We start from the raw sequence: 25,954 nt of genomic DNA, 5'->3' as shown, positions 1-25,954 counted from the left end.
CTAATATTAAAGTAAACACAAATTGGTTCTACTGAACGTAAATTTGCTGTTGAGAGTTTGAGACAAGTAAACAAGTAACAACACATGGCGGGTGTGGCGTCCTCTTAAAATATACTTCACGTTCACGACTTCATAAGGTCCTTGATAACCGGCGCCCGGCGGTGTACCTTTGCGTTCAAGTGACCATACAGTGTATTCTATACTACCTATTATTCTACATCGACAATACGACCGTGAAAGGTAATCAACACGACAATACATTAAACGGTCATAATGCCATATATTATAATAACATTATAATGATTCACTATATTATATAATATAATATATTCTAAATACATAATAATATATAGGTGCCAGGTGGTACCGCTATAATACACAATATACATATAATAATATAATATTGTGATAAGATACGCACGTAGTTGCAGGTTTGTTGTATAATAATATTATTATAATTTATAATACTGACGGCGGATGTCGACGGTCGTCTGCAGCTGCGGTAAGTTAATTGCTATTTGCTACACAATATTATACCCATAATTGACACCCGACTCGCCGATCTTCGCGTTAACGGTTAAATATTCTTGTAGACTTGTAGATACAGGGTAATAATGTAGTATAGGACATAGGTAGGTACCTACTATAATATATCAATACAGTAAATCGTAAATAATAATATACTTAATACTTATACTAATAAGTACTTAATAACTAATTGGTACGTATAAAGTAATACTTAATATCATTGTTTTTGATATATCAATGTTAATATGTACAACCTATGTCACTATGCAATGTACTTACCTACCTAGTTGCCTATACTTGGACACCAGGTTGCATTGATTTTGATTGTAGAATATATAAAATATATATAGGTATAAGTAATAGAATAATTCCATTTTATACCCAATGGTCCCGATGGTATAATATAGTAATTACGGTTATCTACATCGTGTGTAGATGTGGAAGTACCTAATTAAGTAATATTACCTACTTATTACTTATTAGTATTTACTTATTTCATCTATATGTACACTGTACATCGTACAATATTACAATATATTATATTGTACATTTTTACATACAATATATTTATATACTTCCAGACTTCCAGTTTTACAGTAAAAATTTTTGATTCTTCTTGTTTCACCGATCACGTCCCACTTACAATAGTGGCAATATGGAAATCGGAAATATTTAAAAATATCATAATTAATTGCTTTTTTTAGAACATTGGAAGAGCAATATATCACGTACTAAGATATAAATAATATTTTGCTCTGCAACTAGCAAGTAATCGGTTTTACATGTACACTAATATGCAATAACTACATTAACTTTACATATTATATAGGTGCGTCGTGCGCACTTTGGGTCAATTCCGGACAAGCAGATACTTAGAAGTTGTAAAGCAAGAAGTTGTACATTTTCTGTCCTTGAATTTTACACGACTCGTAAGGGTAGGAAATGTTATATGATATGGAATAACCACTCACAACAGTGCACTTTTCATAGTCCCCTCGAATTTCTACCAAGTCCTCATCAACTCATCCTACTATTCAGACCAGTGTCAAGGGGGTGGAAAATGGGCAAGCGGCAAGTGCCCTAGGGCGTCAAAAGTTAAAGTAACATTTTAAAGGGCAGGAAATGTTCAAATATGATGTTTGAAGAGATGCCAATAAAAGTTAGCACAGCACTGCTACTATTGTAGGAACAATTCAACTATATATATTATCATTGTTGTCTGCAATTTAGAAAAAAAGGCAATAATAATAAATTATTTACTGAAAAATACAGTCTACTAAGTAAATTAGATAAAAGTATAAACTAATAATTTTTAGGCAATATTATTTGAAGGAACTTCTTAAAGGAGGATAACTCAAAAAGTCGACTATTTTTCAAATAAGACAAAATTAGAATAATTATTAATAATGTTGTAACATAAAATATTAATCCTATAAAAATTTTTAAAATATGGATCGTACAACCGTTATCAAATTTTATTTTTGTTATTTTTTTTTATAAAAATTAATATTTTGGTCCTAGAACAGGCAAGGCATGTGTGACGGGAATCTGATACTGCAGCAGTACGATTAGACAGCAGCTGTAGTTGCAGTATGCAGTTGTAGGCTTGTAGCGTAGTAGTAGTACGTAATACTGTGATAATCAGTGACAAGTGGTGCGCTCAACAATATTATCTATTTTTTTATACTTTCAATATTTATCACACACCCACGCATTTTAAACTTGAGGCAGTTCCCTAAGAAAAAAAAACCTTCTTCGGCATGCCACTATTTTAGTGGTAGACATATTATTATAGTACTGTAAAAGTATTCGTAGGCTCTACCGGCTCTAACACACATCGCATTACCGTCGAATACAAGATTACTGAACAACAAAGTAGACAATGTAAATAATAACAATAACAACGAGTCGTGACATGCAATAATAACAATAACAATATTACCTAACAATAATATTAATGAAATATACCTTCCCCACGTTGCTAACGGCACGCTAACACCAGAGAGCGCCGCTCTACCGTCGCGCACGTCGTGTCCGCAGACTACGGAATGATAATAATAATTATTGTAAAAAAATAATAACGAGAAAACTCTCACACACGGTACGGTAAAGTTTTGGCATCGCGCGCCGCCCGTCATTCGCCCCCGGTACCGCCGCGCACGCGCCCGCACGCACACTCGCGCGCCCGCTCACGTACACACACGCACGGACGCGCAAACGCACGTCACAACACTCACGAACTCGATCGTAGGCCGGCAGAGTCGCGAGCGACTCCGCTGGGCGTGTTTTGATCGCCGCCGCCAACATACACACACACATACGCACGCACGCAATCACTCGTACACCGTGAGCGACGGACGTGTCTGTGTGTGTCTGTATGTGATTGTGCTCGCCCGTCGACGACGACTCGCGACGCCGACGTACGGAGGACCCGAGACCACACTCGACGACGCCGCCGCCGCACGCACACGACACCCGCCGCCGCCGACATTGATTTGAGCATCGGCCGCGCTCGTAAACCGTATTAGTTCTCCTCGCTGTCCCGTTGGTGTTCCGGCGTCGTCGTCTCGGCCGCTGCTCTTCGTCTAGACGCCGCGGACCCTCGCCACGGCGGTTAGCTGCCCCACAAGCGACGCCACCGCCGCCGCCGCCGCCGCCTCGTTGTCCGCTCGTCGCACGCCAAACACAAAGGTGAGTGAGTCACACGAAATATCCGTTCGACGACTTCGGTCGAGGCCACCCCACCACCCACCCGCGGGTTGTTGTCCGAGAAGGGTCTTTATCCCCTTCGACCAAGCCGTGTGTCTGGTGTACCTTATGGACCAAAAGTTATGGCGGTCGTGGAGGGGGAAGTAGAGGTGGTTTTGTTTAGATCAACGGATATTATGATTGAAGGTAGGTAGGTAGGTAGGTAGGTACTTGCCTAGCCTTTGTTTTATGACGACGATAACGTCTGACTGAATTATGAGAAAGCATGGATTGAAGACATTGTCTACTTAGGTACGTTTATCACGATCATTACCTATATTCTGACAGCCTGTATCGGACAAGCCAACCGCATTTTTGGTATTTCTTACTGTCCGATTTGTATCTCCTTAGATAAGGTCTGGGCAACTTCCGAGGCAACTTCAGACATGAAATGTTTTTCAAACATATGTACCAAAATATCATGGTGCCCTGTATTGCCCAATTCAATGTTTCTGTTCACCTTTTGAATGGTCATGTGCTCGTGTACTTGGGTTTCTTACAAATTATGACGTTACATGTGTGCTTTGAAACAAGTCTTTCAAACATTAACCGTCATTGGTGCTTAAGCACCTCTTATTTTTGTTGTTCTGTGGTTTATTGTTTTTTGTTATAAACATCCATTATCCATCTGATGTGTTAAGTCAATAATTTTTTAAACGCTATTCATACCACTTTTACCCCGACTTTTACACCGAGTGTTTTGACCTTAAAAATCATACTTAAAGGAGAATAATTTTAACATGACTTATGTAAACAAATATATTTGTACATCATAAATGATTATAAAGATAACACAAATTAGCATTTAAAATGATGGTTAATAACTTGATATTCATTGGTGAGTGTTATTAATCAAAAATTTGCCATTTACTGTTATATTCATATCTATATCATACCGTCTGCTTACTGTCTTTCGTGGCATTTAGACATATAATTATTAGAAGTTGTAACAACTTGAGATAATAATTGTAAACAACTGCTTATATATAAAAAAATAAATTAGGTAGATACCTACTACACGTGATAATATTTAAATAAAATGGGGAAGGTAGGCACATTAAATAATGTTAATACCTTATAATACATATTAAGTTTAGTGATGTCGTACGCAATCTATCAGAAATCCCAAAATTGAAAAAAACCCATAATATGTAATTATACTAGGTAATATAATATTATATACTTTTACTCGAAGGATAAACATGTAGGATACATTTAAGACTCTCCTATATACACTTTAGCCCAATTCATACGATAAGTTAAAATGATTACCTATATAGAGAACTGGGAATACACAGATCATTTTATTTAGTTACCATTTTGACGTACCACCTTGCTGTTGGTACTACGTATTTTAATGTTTTCCTAGTTACTTATGCACGTGGTTTTATTTATTAATATTTGATAATGAACTCAAACTTCGTCCATTTTTATCAAAGAACAAGGTCGGACTGGCTCTAAAAGGCCTACTGTGCATTATAGTTTAAAATGCCCTCAACATATATGTAGGTATTTGTATGTCAATATCAGTAAAATTATTCAATGTTACAAATGTACAAAATATATTGAGTATAATATATTAATGTAGGTATAATTTTTCAAATACAGTTTTTTACTTATCCAAACTTTGATTTTCAATAACCACTCATAATGGTTACAAACGTTTACAAACGAGGTTACAAACCTGTTACGAATATTAAAAAGAGTCAATGATTTTCTAAACAACATAAATACAACATTTTTAGTTAAAAATTATTTATCAATATATTATAAAATATTTTAGTTAAAAATATAAAATGGTAGGTGAATTATAGAATACATAGCTCACTACATAGTGTTATATAATATTATTATTATTAAAGTGTTGTATAAATAATTATACTAGTGATTATAAAATCGTTATAAAATTAAAAGAAACAATAGGTATATCAACAAATATAAGAACACATTTGTGTAATTGATTTATAATAAATAATAACCTAATTCAATATTATTTTTGGGTAGTGTTATAAATCGAGTTTGGTAGATTGTGTACATTAAGTATATTAAGTATTACAATATTTTATAGTCCTAATACATTTAGAAAATTAATATATACCTTATCTACAATCGATGATTGTTAATAATGTTGGTACAAAATAAAACAGTATTTAGTTTCTTTTATAAATAATAAATATTAAACAAATGTATACAATTACAGTTGAATTAATTTTAGTTAAACCCAATCCTTTTGGTAATGCGTTTTATTATTGATTACCTATATGGTATAAATTATAATACAATTTTTATCATATTTTTATACTTGAAAACTTTTATTCATTATTAATTCAAAAACTAATTATTTTTATTTTAATATTTTAATGTGTAGGAAGTTTAAATAGTAATACCTAAGTGGATTTTTAAAAATATTCTTCCCAATTATATTCTTACATTCTTTAATAATTTTAAAGATTTTTGTATATTACCTATTAGGTAATTTAATTCTGAATTATAAAAGTAAATTTATTGTTGGAAAAATAAAAATAATATTTGTGTGGGTTACAATCATCAGTCATTGTAAACATAATTAAATTTTATGTTTTATTATTTTGTAGTTTTCAAAATTCCTATTACTTAAATATTGTTGAGGTCATGTCATACATTCTTAATTTTAATCTTGTTATGTTATGTACTAGCTACTGTTTGATTTATTGTCCAAGGCTGCAGTAGATTAGTCCACTTAAAATATACTAGGAAAATCACATTTGAACATTTTATTATGTTTATAATTTGTATTTGTTTATCATCAAAACCCTCAAATTAGGAATTTAATGATCCAGATGTATGTTAATTTAGACTCTATAGATGTTTAAATAATGTCTTCTCTACAACTAATACATTTTGTATTGAGACTTCTTCAATAAATAGAAACTGTCGCATGTAGGCTTGAGGCTTGAGGCTTGAGAATATAATATATAGTATATAAGTATTATTGAAGTATAATAAACCAGTTAGAATACTTGAATTTCTAGATAAACGTATGATATAAAAATAATTTCTTTGAAGATGTGTGTAATATAATAGTCTGGATCACTAAATACAATAAAATTTTGACATAATGTAAATAATGGGGTAAATAATGAATAATAATAACGATTTTCATAATTACTAATTTCAATGAACTAATGACACGGTAATAATAACTGATAAAATTGTGTAGGACTAAGCTAATTTTTCTTGGAAAATAGTTAGTATTTATTATTTTAAATTATAATTTATGTTGATAAATATTTGGTATTATAAATAAATAAAATGTATAATAAATTGCATTAGTATGTTTAATGTAATGAAGAGTAATTACTGATTTTTATTTTTTATATTCTCAGAACATGTCTTGTCAATTTCAATGCATTTAAATTTTCACTGGACAATTAAAATATTGCTATAGTAATACTAAGTCCACACAGTTATGTTGGAAGCTAGATTGTTAGCTGCCGATCGGGAATCAGCTACTTGGCAAGGCAAGTCAGCAGCAAATAACATACGCCCACCGCCACATACACCACATCATCATCACATGTCCGCTATGAGACCAGGTAAAAATTTTTCATTATTGTGGTGTATAATTTTTTGTTTGACTTTATTACATTTTTTTAGTAAATAAATCCAACCAAGAAGATAACTGTTATGTTGTGGCTAAATACGACTATGTAGCACAAAGTGCCCAAGAATTAGATTTACGAAAAAATGATCGCTATTTATTATTGGATGATTCAAAACATTGGTGGAGAGTTCAAAATGCTCGTGGATTTTCAGGTTATGTGCCAAGCAACTATGTGAAGAAAGAAAAACCTTCTCTCTTTGATAGGTTAAAACAATATTTACTTGTAATTTTATTAAATAACTGTCTAAGGGCCGTTCTTACAATGTCCAGTTAAAGTTTGACACTTAACCGGCCAAATTCTGCCGGTAAAAAACTCTATTATCAGTCGGTTAACGTTAACGGACACTTTACCGGACATTGTAAGAACGGCCCTAAATTGAAAATAATTTTAACTAATTTGTTTATGTTATACTTTAGCATAAAGAAAAAAGTGAAAAAAAGTGGGAGTAACTCAAGCACTGGTAGCAAAACATTACCATGCAGTAGTCATGGCAATGGTCGTACTGTGAGTGAATCTCCTACAATGGCCAGACGTTTACCAGCTGATCCGTCTGAAGCTATAGGTACTGCTTTAGTGAAGTACAACTACCAAGCTCAACAACCTGACGAATTATCTCTAATCAAAGGAACAAGAATACTGATTCTTGAAAAGAGCAATGATGGGTATAAAGCTTATACAAATGACAACCACATTTGTTTATAATGAATTACATGTTGTTAAAATGGGAAACTTGTTTACAGTTGGTGGAGAGGTCAAAGTGGATGTATGGCCGGTTGGTTTCCGAGTAATTATACCACTCAAGAAGACGACAATAACGGAGATGACATGGGCCTCCACACATATGCAATGGCCGAGAATGTGTTGGACATTGTTGTTGCCTTATATCCATTCACAGGTACATCTGATCAGGAATTAAGTTTTGAGAAAGGTGACCGCTTGGAAATTTTGGAAAGACCTGCTGCTGATCCAGAATGGTATAGAGCTAGGAATGGTCAAGGCCAAATTGGCTTAGTTCCGAAGAATTACTTACAGGTAAATTGTTTTCTGACATTTTGTACTCTAAAATAAAATATGGTATCATGGATCTTGAAAGAAATAATAATTATGTATATGTATGAATTTGAAGGAACTCAGTGAATATTTAGCTCAACCATTAATTCAAGCAGCCAGTAGTGTACAAGTTATTGATAAACCACATTTGGTTGGAAAACCATGGTATTATGGAACAATAACTCGAGCTCAGTGTGATACAGTATTGAACAACAATGGGCAAGATGGCGATTTTTTAGTCAGAGACAGCGAGACTAATGTATATATATTTACAATTACTAATAAGTACTTAACAAAAACTTACAGTGTTGTTAATTATATACAGGTAGGAGATTATTCAGTGTCTTTAAAAGCACCTGGGCGTAATAAACATTTCCGGGTGCATGTTGAAGGAGCATTATATTGTATTGGTCAACGCAAGTTTCACACACTTGATCAACTTGTAGATCATTATCAAAGAGCTCCGATATATACCAATAAGCAAGGAGAAAAATTGTTTTTGGTCAGAGCATTGCCTCGAGCAAATGCATAATGATTAAAACGTCGGTGAGTGTTGTTGTTATGGTAACTATAATTTTATATATTCTATACAAATGTTTTTGTATTTAAATTATATCTGAATTTACTTAATAGTTAAGTATCAAAAAAAAAAACCAAAATGTTAAGATAATTATTATTGGTGGTATTATTGTTTTGAAAAAGTTATTATATTATTTTCATTAACTAGTTTCAATAGTGTGCTGTCAGTTTTGACATTAGAATGAATTGACCTATTATCAAACTTTAAGTAAAAACGTTATCTGAGCCTAAACGTTGGCTATTTTTCAATATTTTAATTTTTAAGCTAAATATGAGCCTTTCAATTTTTATTTCACACACTCATATCTTGCTTGAAAATTAAAATATTGAAAAGTAGCTGAAACTTGAGCACAGTTTATGTTCTTACCTAAAAGTATGATAATAGATAAAAAAAAAATAAGCAAATTCACTAATAACAAAATAATAACTCACTGTTGAAATGAGTGAATGAAATAAATTTGTTATGTAGCTTGTGTATAAGACAGAGACAACAATAAGGCAGCGTGAAATCATTTATCCTCTTAAATCATTCGTTCTTTCTATTATTAATAATCGATGAATTATAATAATTTAATGTGTATTTTATTAACAACACGTTCTATAATATGAAAGTATTAATTGTTTTTTTTTTTGCACATATTTACTATAAGATAACATTTACATTGATATAATTATAATATGACTATTATTTGTAAGATAAGTTATAATTAAAGTCTGGATTTATATGCATTTACATATTTATAATAAGTGTATGCAGTTTGATGGGAGTAAGAAATATGGACAATTTGTCATAGAAAAAAGTTAATTTTGCATACTCATGCATATTTTGTATACAAATTTGTTTAATTATTTATTTCTATTTCACCGTAGAAAACAGATTATGTCTTGTTTATCGCAACGCAATGCTGACTGGTTTTATTTAAATTCCCTTTTTAAAATAATACTTTTTGTTGTCTTTGTTGGGCATAATCGCTAGTGTGCTAGCGCCCATATTTCATTTTGTGATCCGTGTTCCATATTTTTATAAAAATAAAATCTTGAAAAGTCATAGCAGTGTACTAACTTTTTAAAACAAATGATCACATTTTATAATATAACAGACCACACTATTTTTACCACAAACAGTTCTGTAGTGTTCTGTCAATTGTGTGACAAAAAATTGTTTGCACCAAAACATTTCTATCACAACAATAAATATATTTTTAAATATTTACTGTGCTTTAATTAATATTTTAAGTTGATTTCTGTAACCAAAAAATTAAGTTTATCAAATTTAGTTGCATTATTATTTATGAAAGAAATTAAAATAATATTTAAATACATACATTTTGAGTAAGAAAATATTTTTGCATATTATTTTTAAAAAAAAAATGAACATTAAGTACATATTTAAAAGATTTTTGATGCATAAATTTAAGTTTTTTGAGTATATGCAAATTTGGACCTAAGTTATAATACTGCATTTATTTTATAACTCTTTTTCATGATAGAAAGGTACCGGTCTGTTGGCCACTACATTTTGTTCAGTGCTATGAGCATCGAGCCGCCGACACTAAGGGCCGTTCTTACAATGTCCGCTTAAAGTTAACCGGCCGAATTATGAAATGTCCAATAAAACTGATATTTAATATTATTATATTAGTATTGATTATTATTTATTTCATATGATTTTCATTTCAGTCATCAATAGTTCTTTTTTAAGTCTTAACGTATTTAATTCATTAATAATAAAATTGATTATTTGAAATTAATCTGTTCTTTTTAAACCAATTATTTATTTAATAATAAACATGTAGGAACTTAAAATTGAAATCTTTTTAAGATAGATACAATTTTAAATAAAAATAGTAACCATAGGAAAATTTAATAAAGGAAATACCAATTTGATTGAATAAAAATGCTAATTAAAAAAAATCTGCATCATCGTCTGAACATTTAGAGAAGAAATTTTAATTGTGTTTTAGTATAAGCTTTAACTGTAGTATAAATATCTATTTATCTATTAATGTATATTAATGTTACTGTTATAAGAAGTGTTATTACAATGACTAGAATAAAATTACAGCGATCATCAATTACATAGCAAATAACAATCACAGTTGAAATATTGTGATTAACTGTATATGGGTTCACAAACCCGTCCCTAACTGTATTTGATGCATCCCTACTAGTGTTATTTTAGTATTTTACGCATTTAAAATTTGCTTTGTTATTAGTTTTTTATTACCTTATTGTGCAAAGTTGTTTTTCATTTGAATCTTGTAATCTAAATATATTCTTACAAACTTGCAACTAATAACCACAAAATGTAATGAGCTAAAACTGGGTTCCTTGAAATTTTTGCCTATCACACAATTTATTACTCACTTATTCTGTATTCACCAACTATTGTGTCTTAATCTACTTCCCTAGTCTATGTGCAATTCTATACTTGTGTATGTGAAGTTAACTTATTATTACTTAGTCAGTTATTTCTAATCTGTACACAATTTTGTATTTTTTACATATTTTTAAATAATTATTTTGATCGAATGAATTCAAAAAATTAATTAATATATATATTTTTTATATTTTCAGAACAATGAAAACCGTAAAGCAAATTGGTGTGAATTTATTTCAAGAAAAGTTATGATTTAATGGTATCACATAGAAGTGAACTCCCCATAAAATAATAAGAAATAAAAATATCCCAAATGTGTTAAATAACAATTATTAGAATCATTCAATAGACTAGTCATTTAAGAAGTTCTCCCAAATTATTTTATAAATTTGTTATCTTTTTCTTGAACATTTGTTTCTTTGGAAACATTTGAACCTTACTTTTTATACCTTTTTTTTATGTTATACTGTAATTATTATTTCTTCATAGTTGGTTTCATACTCCAACCAATAACTTCAGTGCTAAATAAATTCTTTATTTATATGATCTGTTTAGTAAATATCAATTAAAATTAATAGTGATATGACTTGCTCTTGTTCTATTCATAATCTGCTGTGAAAATGTGATAACAATTTGTATTGCTATTTTGTATTTTGACTTTTATAAAATTATAATAGTTTTAATAATATTATTATACGGAATATTGTCATTATGTAAATGTAAATAGTGTAATTAATAATAATATTTATCATACAGTAGTTAAAACATTAAGAACTTTATCTTCTAAATGCTGATGAACAAGTTTTCCATGAAAGTAATGAAAAAACTAAACAATTAAACAAAGAAATTTAGATCATTATTTTTATTTGTATAATTTTTTTATTATTATTATCTAAATAAGTTTAATATAATAACACGCTACTATTATCCAATATTTCTAAGTACCTTATAAAAACTATCACTACTAGTCATAACCGTGTATTTTAAATTATGTTATGGTTACAAACAATTATTAATGTTTGAAAAATGCCTATTTAATGTACATCACTGTCTTATATAATAATTGTGTAAACAGGATAGCGCTATTATTCAGATCTCATATATATTTATAAAATATGTATATGAACATTCAGACTTAATTGAATTTGTTCATTGATCTACTACACCAAATATAAATAACTATCATCTTTAATAAGTTTATTAATAGTATATGAATCTATAGTTATGTAAAACGATGCTCTCTTGAAAGGGTGTTGACATTTTTGTTTTCTCTTTTTTTTAAGACTCGTAGGCAGCATAATTGTGTTTAGTAAAGTTCATTACACTGTATATAATTTTTCTATAATTATTCTTAATCAAATTAACAGTAAACTTGCTATTTAATTATAATATATTTTATTTATTTTTTGTTTTTATTTATTTTTTTATTTTAATCAGATGTGTCAACTATTTGGATCATTTATGTTGTGGTCTAGTTATTCCTATAATATTATAATAATGATATGTGTATTATGGTTAGGTGTCTCAATGCATCGATACAAATTTTGTGGTTATCGAATATTTTTTAAAATGTGTTGTAAAAGGATAATCTGAATTGATTAGGTTTAGAATTTTGTATGTTTTTATTGATTTTCAAAAAGATATTTTGATGTGTATAATATAAAGTTTTTTCTCATTTTATTTTACACCTTATTTGTATAATTTTTTTCTCACAATATGTAAATAAATGAAAAATGTCATATTCGAGTGTATAAAAATTAGACTTGCATTTACTTTTCTGTCAAAGTATATACTATGGATTAATTTAACAACAATGGTTTATTTATTTTAGTAGTTGAATTATCATTAATCTATTTTATTTGTTGTAGCTACTATTACAATAATGTGGTAGTTTAAAAAATAGATGAGTTATAACATTGAGTATAGATAGTATCTATACTCAATAGTTATAAATACATGCTCCACATCAATTAATTTTTTCACACTTTCTTTGTAATAAGAAAATATAACTATTTATCAATACCTTTTTGACTGTTTACCTATACTTGGGCCAAATATAAGTTTTAACTTAGTATTTTTTCATAACATATAATTATAGAAAGCTGATGGAATACTGTTTCCCTGTACACATTTTACACAATAACCACAGTTTGAGTTAATTAATAGATACTGATAATATTATTTATATCAAAGAACCAAGCTGTAAAATAATTAAGCAGTAGCAATATTATTTTAAACAGTAGTTTTTTACTCAGCATGTTCCTTATTGAATCAACTTTTTTAGTATTATTATTACGATTGAGCACAATTTTTTTTCTTTTTATCTATCATTGGCAAATTAAGATTGATATCTATAACAAAGAATTTTTATATTGGTATATAAGTTAGTGTTTAAGTGTAAATTAGTTGTCCGTGTTTCGTGTCAACTATATATTTTATTTGAATTAATAAATGGCAATTCTAGAGAAACATAACTGCAAGTACCTTCATAATTATATAAAAATCTGTATAAAAGAAAAGTATAGTTGGCCATTTGTTTTATATCAGATTTTATTTATGTAATATTCATTAACAACACCACTTTAGTATCTTACCATACCTAGTTATTCTTATTAGTCCTCTGTTACGCTTTATAACCAATGTTTTGATAAACAATGTATTAAACTTACATTACAATTTTGGTGATACCTAATTTTCATAACTTTTTATCGCTAACATGGCGTATAAAAAAAATGTTTGGTATATTACCATTATTTTCTTGAACAAAAAATTAAAAAAATAATAAAGTTACTTGCAACTTAAACTGTAACGTCCTACAGTTAGTAGGTACCTGTCTAAATAATCGAGTTACATGCCTATCCTTGATTAATTATTAGAAATATGACCTGTGGCTGTGTGTAAGCCAAGCATCCTCAAACTACCAACGTGACAAAGTTGCGTGCTTGATCGTTTGATAGCTTTTGAATTCCTCAAAAACGGACCGTTTGCAATCCCCAATCAGCTGACAGCTGTAGTAGGTAGGTACTATTTTAATAATACTCGTATCAGGTTAGTTCTTGGTCTTTAAAACAGTATAAATTGTCTACCTACAAATTAGACTGTATCACGTATATTATAAATAAAACAATAGATTGCCGAATTTGAAGCAATACGAGAGAAGCAATGTAGGTAGGTATTTATGTCGCCTCTACTTACTAGCCATCTAAAATGCTAAATAGGGCATTTTTGAATTTGTATTTAGACAATATAGACATCAATAGCGATGAAAACTTTGTTAACTGATGACAGGGCAAGGCTTGTATTTTAAAATTAATTTCGTTCTAAGTTATTTAGAATTTAAACGTTTTAGAATTAACATTCAACGGACTTCAGCTTATTCCCACATAATAATATTATTTTGTTTACGCAAATTACAAATGCATACCATAATATGGCACATTTTACGTCAAGACAAATCCGTTTTACCTTTTATTCAGTTATTTTTAAATTTACAGTGAATCAAATTTAATCAAATTTAACGGTAAGAATATTATTAAGGCACCTCGTAAAGATTAATTGATATTTTAATTATAAACCAAGTTATGAAAAATGTATAATATTGTAGGTGAAATTTTTTGTAAATAGTGTAATAAATGCTCATAACTTGCTTCAAAATTATAATATCAATAATACCTATTGGCTCTTGAGGGGTCCTAGATAATATTCTTATTACCTATTCAATTTAGTAGAAAATTCTAGGGCGCAATAGGTGACATAATAATATGAATATAATATGGTGGGAACCACGAAGAGGGAGCAATGTTAAATCGAAGTGGTCCTTGCAAAAATAAGACAACTCCATTTTTAAAAACTTTTCAAGAAACAAAAAAAACCTCCGGAGCTATTTGGGTTTCAACAGTAAAAAACCTGGCAGCTCCCAGCTTTTTTTATTTTAAGTCGAAATATCTAATCTATATAGGATGACATAATAAGTTTATATGATAAAAGACAAATAACACGAAAGTACAAAAAAAAAAAGCGAGTAAAGAAGCCACCCGATGATGACACTTTAATGTTGATTTTTAAAAGTTATAAAATTTATTTATTTCTTTAGACATGTTTTTTTTCCTAGTTAAAATTGTAAAAGGTCTCTGCACCATTTGCGTTTTAGGCATCTTGGAGGGCTGTCTGGGATTGTGAGGGAGGAAAGGTCTTTAATTAAAGGGTTTGAGTGGGAGGAAAGACAGTTGTGGAATCTTTTATAAAAGTGTTTGGCTTCTTCATGGATTGTTTTTAATTTCAGGTCTATGTGGAGAGTATGATTAGATATGTAAGGGGGAGCATTGATTAATTTTCTCAGCGCGATCTTTGGAAGGGTTGAATCTTATTAAATTTGTCTTTTTTGCACTTCCCCATAGTTGGATGCCGTAAGTCCAGATTGGTTTTAGTAATGGTTTGTGGATGAGGAGTTTGATATTAGCTATTTGGGGAGGTGTGTTTATTAGAGATTAGAGGTTTGAGGATACGAAATCAGTTGTTCAGTGATAGTATTTTTACTCTGATATGGGGAGGCCCATGTTAATATTTTATCTAGTGTAAGCCCAAGCTATTTAACTGTAGAAGAGGATGGGATTAGAGCACATCTAGGAGCTACCTAGTCTAAGTGTAAAGGTGGTGTGCGTAGACTTGCTATGGTTTATTTTAAATATCCATTTGGAGATCAGTTCTCCATAAGGTCTAAGTGACAGCTCCCAGTTACATTATATTTCTTTTACGGGTGGTCGGATTGTCTCGTTCTTGCACAGATATACTCGTCAAATTGTTCTTAATTGTAAACGGTCCAAAACCCAATTTCGACAAAAATGGAGTTGTATCGTTTGTGCACTGGCCCCTTCAATTTCTGTTTACTACCTAGTAACTATATACCTACTATAAATAAAAATACCAATATTACTAAAAAATTAACAATAATATTTAATCATCTGGAAAAAATCAATTTTATTCTTATGATACAGAAATATAAAATGGTTTTAATTATTTCGTTTTAGTTACTTTTAAATATTTCAATTGTTTTATGTAACGTTTAATGTTATTATAACGTTTGCAAGCTTTTTACTGATCGTTAAAAATACCTATTGATTGTTGCAAACTAATCATTTTTGTTACTCATTGCATATTATAATCACTATCACAGATCACTAGGTACATTTCAATTGTGGGCTTTGCCAGCTGTTGACATAATATGGCACACAGTATCACTGGTTTTAATGTTTTATACACGAGTATTAAAACAATATAGTTAATATATATCTTAATTTTTAATTCGTTGTTTTGTAGCAAGAATGCAGACAGTGCCGTAACTAAAGAGCCAAAGACCTAGGTGCGGACAAATGTGTATGGGCCCCTCTTTCTTGAGCATCGTACAATTAATATATATAAAATACCGACTGATTTCACATCACGGGTATTCTTTAATCCTCAGATAGGATATTATTGGTGGATGCATTGAATTTTAAAGAACCGATAAGAAAGTCGATAAATAATTGGAAAAACCTAAAGCAAATACGATTTAAATATATTATTATTAAAACAATTGCTTGGGTAGAAACCTTGGGTAGGTACCACGAATGGTTAGAGCGTATACAGCCATTAATTATCATTGCATTAAAATTTAACACATCATCCTGGAATATCTGTACCGAAATTCAATATTTTATATTTTAACGGTGCTATTTGAAACTGGCGCGGTTTGACAGTAGTGTACATTAAATTGCATATCCACAACGCCGCGAGTGAATATGATTTCATTATTCAATTGTTTAAAAAAAATATTATAGTTAACAAAGAAAACAGACTGACCAGTAACTACAACAGAGTCCTTTAATAACCTATTTGATGTGCAACGTATATTATCCATCATAGTTTTTACTGACTTAATCGAAATTTATTAAAAATGAGTTTATGAAATTACTGAAGTTCTGCGTACCTGTTGGAAATTGTTTAGGTATTTATTATCAACTTATAAAGTTTAAGTTAATTAAAATCGCGAATTTTCAACAACTGATAGGAACTCTAAAACTTTTGGGTAGATTTTTAAGATTATATATAACACATCCGTTTGGGTATTCAAAATTTAGTGAAGTTGGCGAACGTACCAACAATAACTAATACGACACATTAAAACAGGAATAATAAAATAAATAAAACAATTCTATTTTTTAATGATTAGTTTGAAATATTTACACTGTAGATAGTATTGAAAGTCGAATCATGTCGTTATGTTAACGTACTCCTCTCACCTGTCCTATTTGATTATTAATAAGTAATGAGTAGGTCTCGGAACTTATTGCAATGAAAATAGGTACCTATGTGGCTATGTATGCAAAAATGCATTAATAATTAAAGATTGGAAGAGAAATATCGCATAAATTATCTTTATCTTTGTTTGATGTTTGTCAATAATAATTGATTTCGATAGGTAGTACACCTGTGCACAGAAAGCATTTTGGTAGTAACATTTTTATTTTATTGACCCTAAAGAGAAATATCCATATTCATATTTAAAAAAAAAAATTCTACATCATACGTAATATAGCATGTTATATGCATAAGAAAAAAGGTTCATCGTAAAATAAAGCGAATTTTCATTAAAACCTCAATAAATGCAAAAATATACAATTGCCAATTATTATAATATAAGTACCTACATAATATATTATATCAACAAATTTCCATCTTGCTTAGTAATTCGTTGGACTATTGAACACAAATATGCAAACCCAATAAGTCGCGAGCCCTGGTAATATGTAATAACATACCATGATACCGAATAATAATTCAGTTTAAACCGTTTAAAGGATGTATTTCAAACATTATTATAGGTACACAAAAATATTATCATTTAGTTTTGCACTCACTCTATACTATTCTATATAAATAATAGATGGTACCTATAGTCTGTTTGGATTTTAGAATATAATAATAATAATATTGTTATTTTTTTGAATATTTTTTCATATGGTTTCGCTTCGTTTTATTTAAGTCCCACAAAAATTAGACAAAAATACATTTATTTCCATAAAAGTTTGTACGGTAACGTTGATATTTTTTTTGGAGGGGAGATTATTAAATATTTCTTTGATCCGTTGAACCTTTAGCACTATTTTGTGCGGCTGGGAATGTGAAAATAGAATATTACGCGTGTTATTATTCTTCCGATGTTTGGAAAGCGAGTGTAGGTACTGACTGACGATACATAATTTAAAAATAAATATGATTGGGATATTATAATGCGTAATAATAGTGGAAATTGGAAAATGAGATACATCTAACGAACTTTAATGTTAGCTGCATTATATTATAGCAGGATGTATGAGTTATATTGATATTATTAATATGTCATTGACATCACGGTGGATTACGGATAATTGTTTAATCATCGCAGTTATTAAAAAATATTATTCGTGGGTACTTGAAACGTTTAAATTAAGTAGGCATATTATTATATTTTGCAATTTTTCGGAAACAATTAACTAAACCTAGTGTAGTAGTAGTGCCTAATAATAAAATAAATTACTTTAAGTCTTTAATCACAAATCACAATAATATCTTAAAGTAAACTTAGTAAATATTAAATAGTAATATATAGGCTGACATACCGGCTTCGCTTAGAATCATTTTTCGTATTTTTTATAATGGTATGTGAAAATAGGTGATAATTTTCAATGTTGGATTTGTCTCATTTACGTTGAGTATTGGTACAATTACTGACATTTTAAAGTTTCTGTAATAGTAGATGCTGTGAAAGCTAAATATTGAATATATTGTGTGATAATGGTTTATCAAATGTATATTAAATTTGAGAATTGTTATTGTAATTCCGTCTAACACAGGAGAAGAATTCCTTCATAATTTATTTAACAAAATATCTATGGTATTTGAGGTTAGTATAGTTTAGTATCTGTGCACTGTCTAGTATGTAACGTATCATTTTTTATCTTGTATGCTAATACAATTTTTAATATAATGTAATTTTTATGTAAATACTATAAATAATTTAATCTTACATTAATTATTCAGAATACCTAAATGTTACGTTCAATGGCCTTAGATGTTGCGGATAGCTTCGAACAATAATAAAAACAAAACATCTGACCTTTTGTACATGTCATTAACACAGTTTTGAGACAATACAATTTGTAACAATTGATAAGGGCATGCATTGTTTTCACCATATATCGTATCCACCAAAACTAGAAAAGGTTCGATTTTCGTTTTCGCTAAGTTTATACAATATACGTCACTACTTGCGCGAATACAAGTAGATTTTTGGAACCACGTGAGTGGTAACGGTTTAAAAGTAGAACGAAATAAAAGAAGCTTTGACACATAATATACAGATTATAATATGTAGGTACTCAAAATAATCTATGTATTTTAATCCTCATTAAATCTTTGATTTCGAAGTTGCAATTTAAAATCATAATCCGAAGAAACTCTCGTTCACATTCCCTAAATAATATATAAAATATTATTAAGTGATAATAAGGCGATGAGTTAAAACTGACAAATAAACAAATATAGATTAATAATATCATGTAACTAAATTAACTTTACAATGGGTAGGTAGTAGGTATTTTGTTATATAACCTTCATAATTTTTATTTTTATTTTTTAAATGTATACCCATACTTTTTACTCATTATACATATAAAGGCATATCGCTATACATTCAAAATGAATTTTTCATCATATATTGAACAGGTAACGATTACATTTTACCCAAGCTTAGTATAAAAAATTTAACACCTGAGTTTAAAGGCAGTGTTAATGGCAAACTTAAGTAAAACAACAAACAATTATTGTGAATCATTTCACGCCCATATTTCAATGAACAATTTCATAAATCATCTCGGTTTTTGCTTATATTTTTACAATATTTGCAGAATAAAAGTGTGAAAACCAGGGACGTCATTTAACATTTTTTCATAGGATGCAAAACCAATATTTAATAGGTCTAAAGCAATACCAAAGTTGCTTACTACGCTCGGACAATATTTATAATAAAGTTCATTGAATTAAAACAATACAAGTAAATAGGTACAAATTATCAATGATGAAAGGAACCTATTTTCATGTAAAACTTTATATTAAGTTAAAATACAGAAGAATTACTCATCATTTAATTATATAAAAATAAACAATATAATATACATTATACATTATAGAATACCTGTACATAATACACACCTAATATAATATAATACATGACCTATAGTATAATATACAATTTAAACATATCATAATAAAAAAATCATATGGGTATCTTTACCTAGGTATTTAAATAGACATGAATTAATTGTAAAATGTCTAAAACATTTTCAAGATAAAGAGAATATGATATTTAATAGTGATCACTTTTAGAGTTAATAATGTCCAATGGCCATATAACCATCAAAATATCATTATTAGAACTAGAATTGTAAATATTGTGATTAGGTATCTTATAATAGTTATTGTATCTGATATGCCGATACAGTTATAAGTTTGAACCAAATGTTTAGTTTCTATCACAGCTATAGATAGTACCCAATCTACAAGCCACGGGTTTTAAATATGCATAACATTGTATAGGTATTTTAAACCATGCTACAAACTTTGCCCAGTACCTTAAAGTATAGGTAGATAGTATAGTATAGTTAGGGTTAGGTACCTAACTTGGTAGTTTGTTCGTTCAATCATATAGAACAGTTAAGTCCCATCCAGTTTATTTCGATCATTTGACATAATTCGATGAATTAATTCATATTGTATTGTCAACTGTCGTAGTTTTAGTAACCATTATGCATTCGTTTAGTTGTATTATCTATGCAAATGTATATACCTATCTAATTGAAAGTATAGACCTTATAAGGTACAAGCAGTGCCGCAACTACATAATAAGTGGCCCGTGTGCGATATTCTTTTTGGGCCCGTTCCTAAATTAATTTTTATTGTACTATGTATTATATACTATTGTTTCGATATTATTCTTGGTATAACACGACATTTTAATAGTTTATAAATAAACACTAATAAGTAATAACCAGGGCTCGTTACTTCATGCACTAAAAAATGCATAAATAAGCATGCATTCATGCACTAAAAATTGTCAAAATATGCATTAAAATATGCACTAAAAAGTTCGAAAATATGCATTTATATGCTCTAACATTTTTAAATTATGCACTCAAAATATGCATTATGTAAAAAAATCATGAAAAAGTTTGAAAATAATAAGAATTAATCCATAAATTTAAAAAAAATTCAAATTCCTCCCCAAAATTTTGCAAACGGCCCGCAACTGTTTGTTTTTCTTTCGGCATTGTTAAAATAAAAAATGAATAATGTGTACAGTAGTAACCTACCTATACCTCACATGAAAACACTAAAACAGGAAATTGAATGGATAAACGCAAACGACTTATACGAGTAAACTCATCGGCGAGTGTAAGAAAACTATACTGTAAAGTGTAGCAATGTACAAAATTATAAATGCTGGTTGGTGAGAAGCTGCCACTTTATACGGTGGAGGATGGTAGTGGTAGCGATTACACCGTTTCCGCGATATTTCGTAAAACGCATAAAATCTAAATAAGTACCTATGTAGTACTGGGACATTATAGTAGTCACACGCTCACTGAATAAAAATAAATCAAAAAACTATAATTTTGTAAACAGGAAAGTAAATAAGAAACAAGAAACATTTCAAATATTTTTATGGAATAATATGCACTAACGACTGTAAAAAATCGACTATATGCCAAATATGCCTTTACACCCAAAACATGCAAAAACATGCACTATCAAACTTCATATTATTATTACTATTGTTATGAAATGGATTTGTATCTCAGCTAGCATGTTTTCCTGTGTAGCAAAAAAAACATGCAGATGCATGAACTTACGAGCCCTGCTAATTAGTCTAGATTTGTTAGCACTAAAAAATCTTAAAATAATTTTCATAAGAATATATATCTAATTATATTTTTAACATTTTATAATTATGATAAAATTGGTAGATATTAATAAATAGCTGAAATATATTTATATTTAGACGCATGCGTAGACGTGCATGAAAGTTGGTATGCAGTGTTGATAAAAATACATTTAAAATGTAATGAAGTACCTACGTAATTACTAATTACTCAAATTTTGTTATGCACTTTTCGTACTACACAAAGTGTGTCGTAGTACTCACTATTTTAAGGACTGTTATGCTTCTTGTTGATAAAAAAAAATATATATATATTATAGATATGTACAGAAGTCACTAATTAGTAGTAAGTACAATTAAAGTTGTTAAACAAATATATATATGGAACCTTATAAACTAGATTTAGCTACACTAAATTAAATTTTTATATACATATATATTTTTTAGATTACATATTAACAAAGCTTAAGTGATTATAGGATTTTCAAATAATTATTATACAATAAATAAATGAAAAGACTTGGAAAAGGAAAAGGAACATATTATTATTATTGTGGTACCTATAATATACAACAATAGTAATAATTAATATTATAATCCCATTTATTTTTATTTCTAAAATCTAAAATGAATACAAATTCTAAAAACGACAATCGATCGGAATTCTTGTTTATTAATGATTTAATTGAATTATACAATATTTGAGGTGTGTATGGTAATCTGATAAAAATATGTAAGTAGACAAGTGCTTGTGAGTGGTTTTTTTTATGTTACTACCTGGGCTGGTTTAAAGTTTGGCCCTCTCCCTATTGAAAACTGATATGATGTACTGACTACTGAATACACTAATATAGGTTAGGCGCCTGATTTAGTTTTCGTTCCCGATCGCCCTACCACAGTTTCCAGCAGTAGGACCTCGATCTACCTCACGGATTGTCTCACTACTATTGCGGTTGCCGTTCAGACACCAACTCTGAACCAACTTGCCCGTTCCGCCGCTGCTGCCGAATATCAATCACACGCAACAAACAGCTGCACCGGCAAACTATTATTATTATTCTAGCTGTTGCATATTTTATATTGCCACGAGCTTCTGGTTTTTCAGTTTTTAGTTTTCGCTCCCGTAGTCCCGTTAATTTCGGGCTTTCGCGCCACCACTGCTGATACAATAACAGCTTCCTACCGGGACCGCTTATACGCGGAAGGTAAGTAACATATTATATGTATTGAATTGCATGTCAACAAATAACAATCATAATAATTATATCCCCGAATGATAAAGCCGCCGTGCGCATTTACGATCGCGCTGTACGTAATTCATTCAATTTATTATTATTATACATTTTATCATCATACAATTATTATCTCATACTCGTCGAATTATATATTGCCATAAAGGTAGGCAGGTACCTAATATATTATGGCCCTTGAAATACGTAGGTATTTAATTATTTGTTGTTTATACCAGTGTTTCTCAATCTGGGGGTCGCCAACTTATTATTTAGGGTCACGTATGAATTAAAATTGTATGTATTATATGTATTTGTAAATATTTTGTATACGTTTTTTTAATTAAAAATACTTATAATGTTGTATTTATTTTATGTTGTGTACAATGTACAGTAATTTTAGTATTGATTATTAATAATAATCAATATTCTATATGTGAGTATTTGAAAAAAAATATATGTAGGGGGGTCGCTAAAAAATTGAAATTCAAAAAGGGGGTCACCACAATAAAAAGGTTGATAAACACTGATTTATACCATATTATTACCATCTGCAGTGCCGGATCTAAGTCTCAGGAGGCCGGGGTGCAACTACCAATTGGAGGCCTCTTACAAAAAAATTTGTTCGACATAACACTTATCTATTTATTTGATACATGTTGTCGTATTGATATATTAAAACTAAAAATCACAAAATTTAAATACCATCATTTATTAGGTAAATTATAAAATTATACATTCACTCACTGTTCTCATACCTATTATTCCACGCGGTAGATATGATGTATTAATCATTAATGTATGCTTCTATGCTAGTATAATACAAATTAAAAATAAATATCATTAATATGATAATGGCTGTATATTCTCTATATTGTCCTAAAATGAAAGGACACACATTTTCATAATATAACCTACATTTAGTATATAATATTATATATAGCACCTTCAATTTTATAGTCAGGTAAATAGAAATAAATTGACTGCAAATGGCACGAATAAGGTGCCGACCGCAAATGTCCCGAAACTTTACACCTTCTAGGTGCCTATGTATAGGTACGGTTGGTCACCGTCCAGGTGGTCCCACGATTGAGGAGACAAAGGGTGCTCGGGCTGGTTTACTGTCGCCTTTTCGTATCATGAGAAAAATGAGTATAACTCATTTTTAGAAATCTGTCAATGAGTATCTTGAATAATATAAAAATATTTATTCCAGTCTTTACCTACATATTTATATAATATTATTAACTCTCTCTCTTAACTCCATGACATGATATAAAATTATACCACCCATTATGTGTTTTACACATTTATTCATTTATAAGACTATACCTGGTGATACTTAGTTGATATCCTACTAATTACCTACCTATATAATATATTATGATAAGTAATAACCTATATTATATTGGAAAAAATGCTTAAAATTTAAAATATTAAACTTACATATTATAATTTATATTAAGTAATAAATACTAAATAGTTTATCTAATACATTTTTTTTTGTACTTTTTCAGCATTAATTAAAAATGTCAATCAATGATAGAAAAACAAAAATGAGATTGAATATTAAATGCCATCGACAAAAACGTCTTCAACGTATTGAATGTACTGATGATGCATATTTAAAATCTAAAATCGAATCAGTTTCAAATGATAGATAAAAATAGCATTTAAATTATAACATTAAATCTCAAATTGAAGTAATAAACCCTGAACCTTCTGTAACAGTCATATAAAAAACTCTCAGATCAATTAACTGAAGAGATTAAATATTATGATAGTTCAGATGATAGTAATGAAGAAAGTTTTGAAGAATCTGTAACAGTCATAACAAAACTCTCAGATCAATTAACTGTAGAGGTTAAATATTATGATAGTTCAGATGATAGTAACGGAGAAAGTTTTGAAGAATCTGTAACAGTCATAACAAAACACTCAGGTCAATAAACTGAAGAGATTAAATATTATGATAGTTCAAGTTATAATAATGGAGGAAGTTTTGAGGATTTAGATGATGATAATATTTCTCTTGGAGTTAAAGATTTTAATGAAGTTTTCCAAATGCACAATGAGAGTGATTTGGATGAGAACGACAAGAGAAATTTAAAAACAACAGTTAAATTTGATGGTTCACTAGTCAATGATGAAATTAATAAAACATGTAAAATACCTATTCTATGTTTTTGTTCATCGATAATATGAATAATATAATTAATTTGTTTCTAACTAAATTTTATGTTGTTCTTAGATTTTGATAATAATGACAACAGTGATACCCCTGTATTGGACGTAAATGAACCAAACACCAGGATGAGTAAACGGACCAGGAAAAATATAAATTATTTTGAAAAACATCGGAAAATACCAAAACCTAAAATTTAAAAACTTTCTATGAAATAGAAAGGAAAAAAGGAATTGAAGGAGCGTATGTGCAGAGAAAAAAACGTATAAGAACAAAAATAACAACTGCAAGTAAGGTTAGACAAGATCATTCTCAAATGCTAGTTATAATACACTATAAAATAATACATCACGTTTCGAATTATAATTTATAAATATTAAATTAAGCTCAAAAATGTTTCATAAATGTATACATAATCAATTGATTACGTATATAGTTTTAAAATATATATAATAATAATACATCTTTATTACAATATTCTTATTAGTTTACGCAGTGCTCGAATTGGGGGGGGGAGGTGCGCAGGGGGGCAGAGCTCCCCTAATATTTTTTTTTTGCGTACCCTTACTATTCTTTTTTACTTGGACGGGGGGATGGTAAAACTAATGTTCGAAATAATTATTATTACAATGTGGATTTCAATTGATGCCAATTATA

At 29.4% G+C, this 25,954-nt stretch overlaps 1 protein-coding gene across 2 annotated transcripts; it reads left to right on the top strand.

Annotated features, from left to right (window-relative positions):
* Nucleotides 1–2,812: 2,812 nt before the first annotated feature.
* Nucleotides 2,813–12,609, top strand: LOC100161543 (cytoplasmic protein NCK1). 2 transcript variants are annotated; one of them, XM_016801002.2, is made up of 8 exons: nucleotides 2,813–3,219; nucleotides 6,642–6,851; nucleotides 6,913–7,123; nucleotides 7,337–7,582; nucleotides 7,661–7,952; nucleotides 8,047–8,229; nucleotides 8,296–8,534; nucleotides 11,127–12,609. In XM_016801002.2, the coding sequence occupies exons 2-7, from the start codon at nucleotides 6,725–6,727 to the stop codon at nucleotides 8,500–8,502; spliced, it is 1,266 nt and encodes a 421-aa protein (XP_016656491.1). In that variant the 5' UTR covers nucleotides 2,813–3,219; nucleotides 6,642–6,724; the 3' UTR covers nucleotides 8,503–8,534; nucleotides 11,127–12,609. The 2 variants fall into 2 exon arrangements, with proteins under 2 accessions (XP_016656491.1, XP_001947020.1); XM_001946985.5 differs by having other exon boundaries at nucleotides 2,817–3,219; nucleotides 8,296–8,516.
* Nucleotides 12,610–25,954: the final 13,345 nt, after the last annotated feature.

The sequence above is a fragment of the Acyrthosiphon pisum genome, chromosome X (genome assembly GCF_005508785.2).
Source record: "Acyrthosiphon pisum isolate AL4f chromosome X, pea_aphid_22Mar2018_4r6ur, whole genome shotgun sequence".
Classification (NCBI taxonomy): domain Eukaryota; kingdom Metazoa; phylum Arthropoda; class Insecta; order Hemiptera; family Aphididae; genus Acyrthosiphon; species Acyrthosiphon pisum.
Note: the sequence above shows the minus strand (reverse complement) of the source record. Positions and strands in the feature narration are given on the sequence as shown.

What these genes read in the sequence shown, in the direction of transcription:
- LOC100161543 (XM_016801002.2), top strand. Translation starts at nt 6,725, where the DNA reads ATGTTGGAAGCTAGATTGTTAGCTGCCGATCGGGAATCAGCTACTTGG. An exon ending in CATGTCCGCTATGAGACCAG is followed by an intron (nt 6,852 to 6,912) that starts GTAAAAATTTTT and finishes ACATTTTTTTAG; the next exon opens with TAAATAAATCCAACCAAGAA. An exon ending in TTCCGAAGAATTACTTACAG is followed by an intron (nt 7,953 to 8,046) that starts GTAAATTGTTTT and finishes ATGAATTTGAAG; the next exon opens with GAACTCAGTGAATATTTAGC.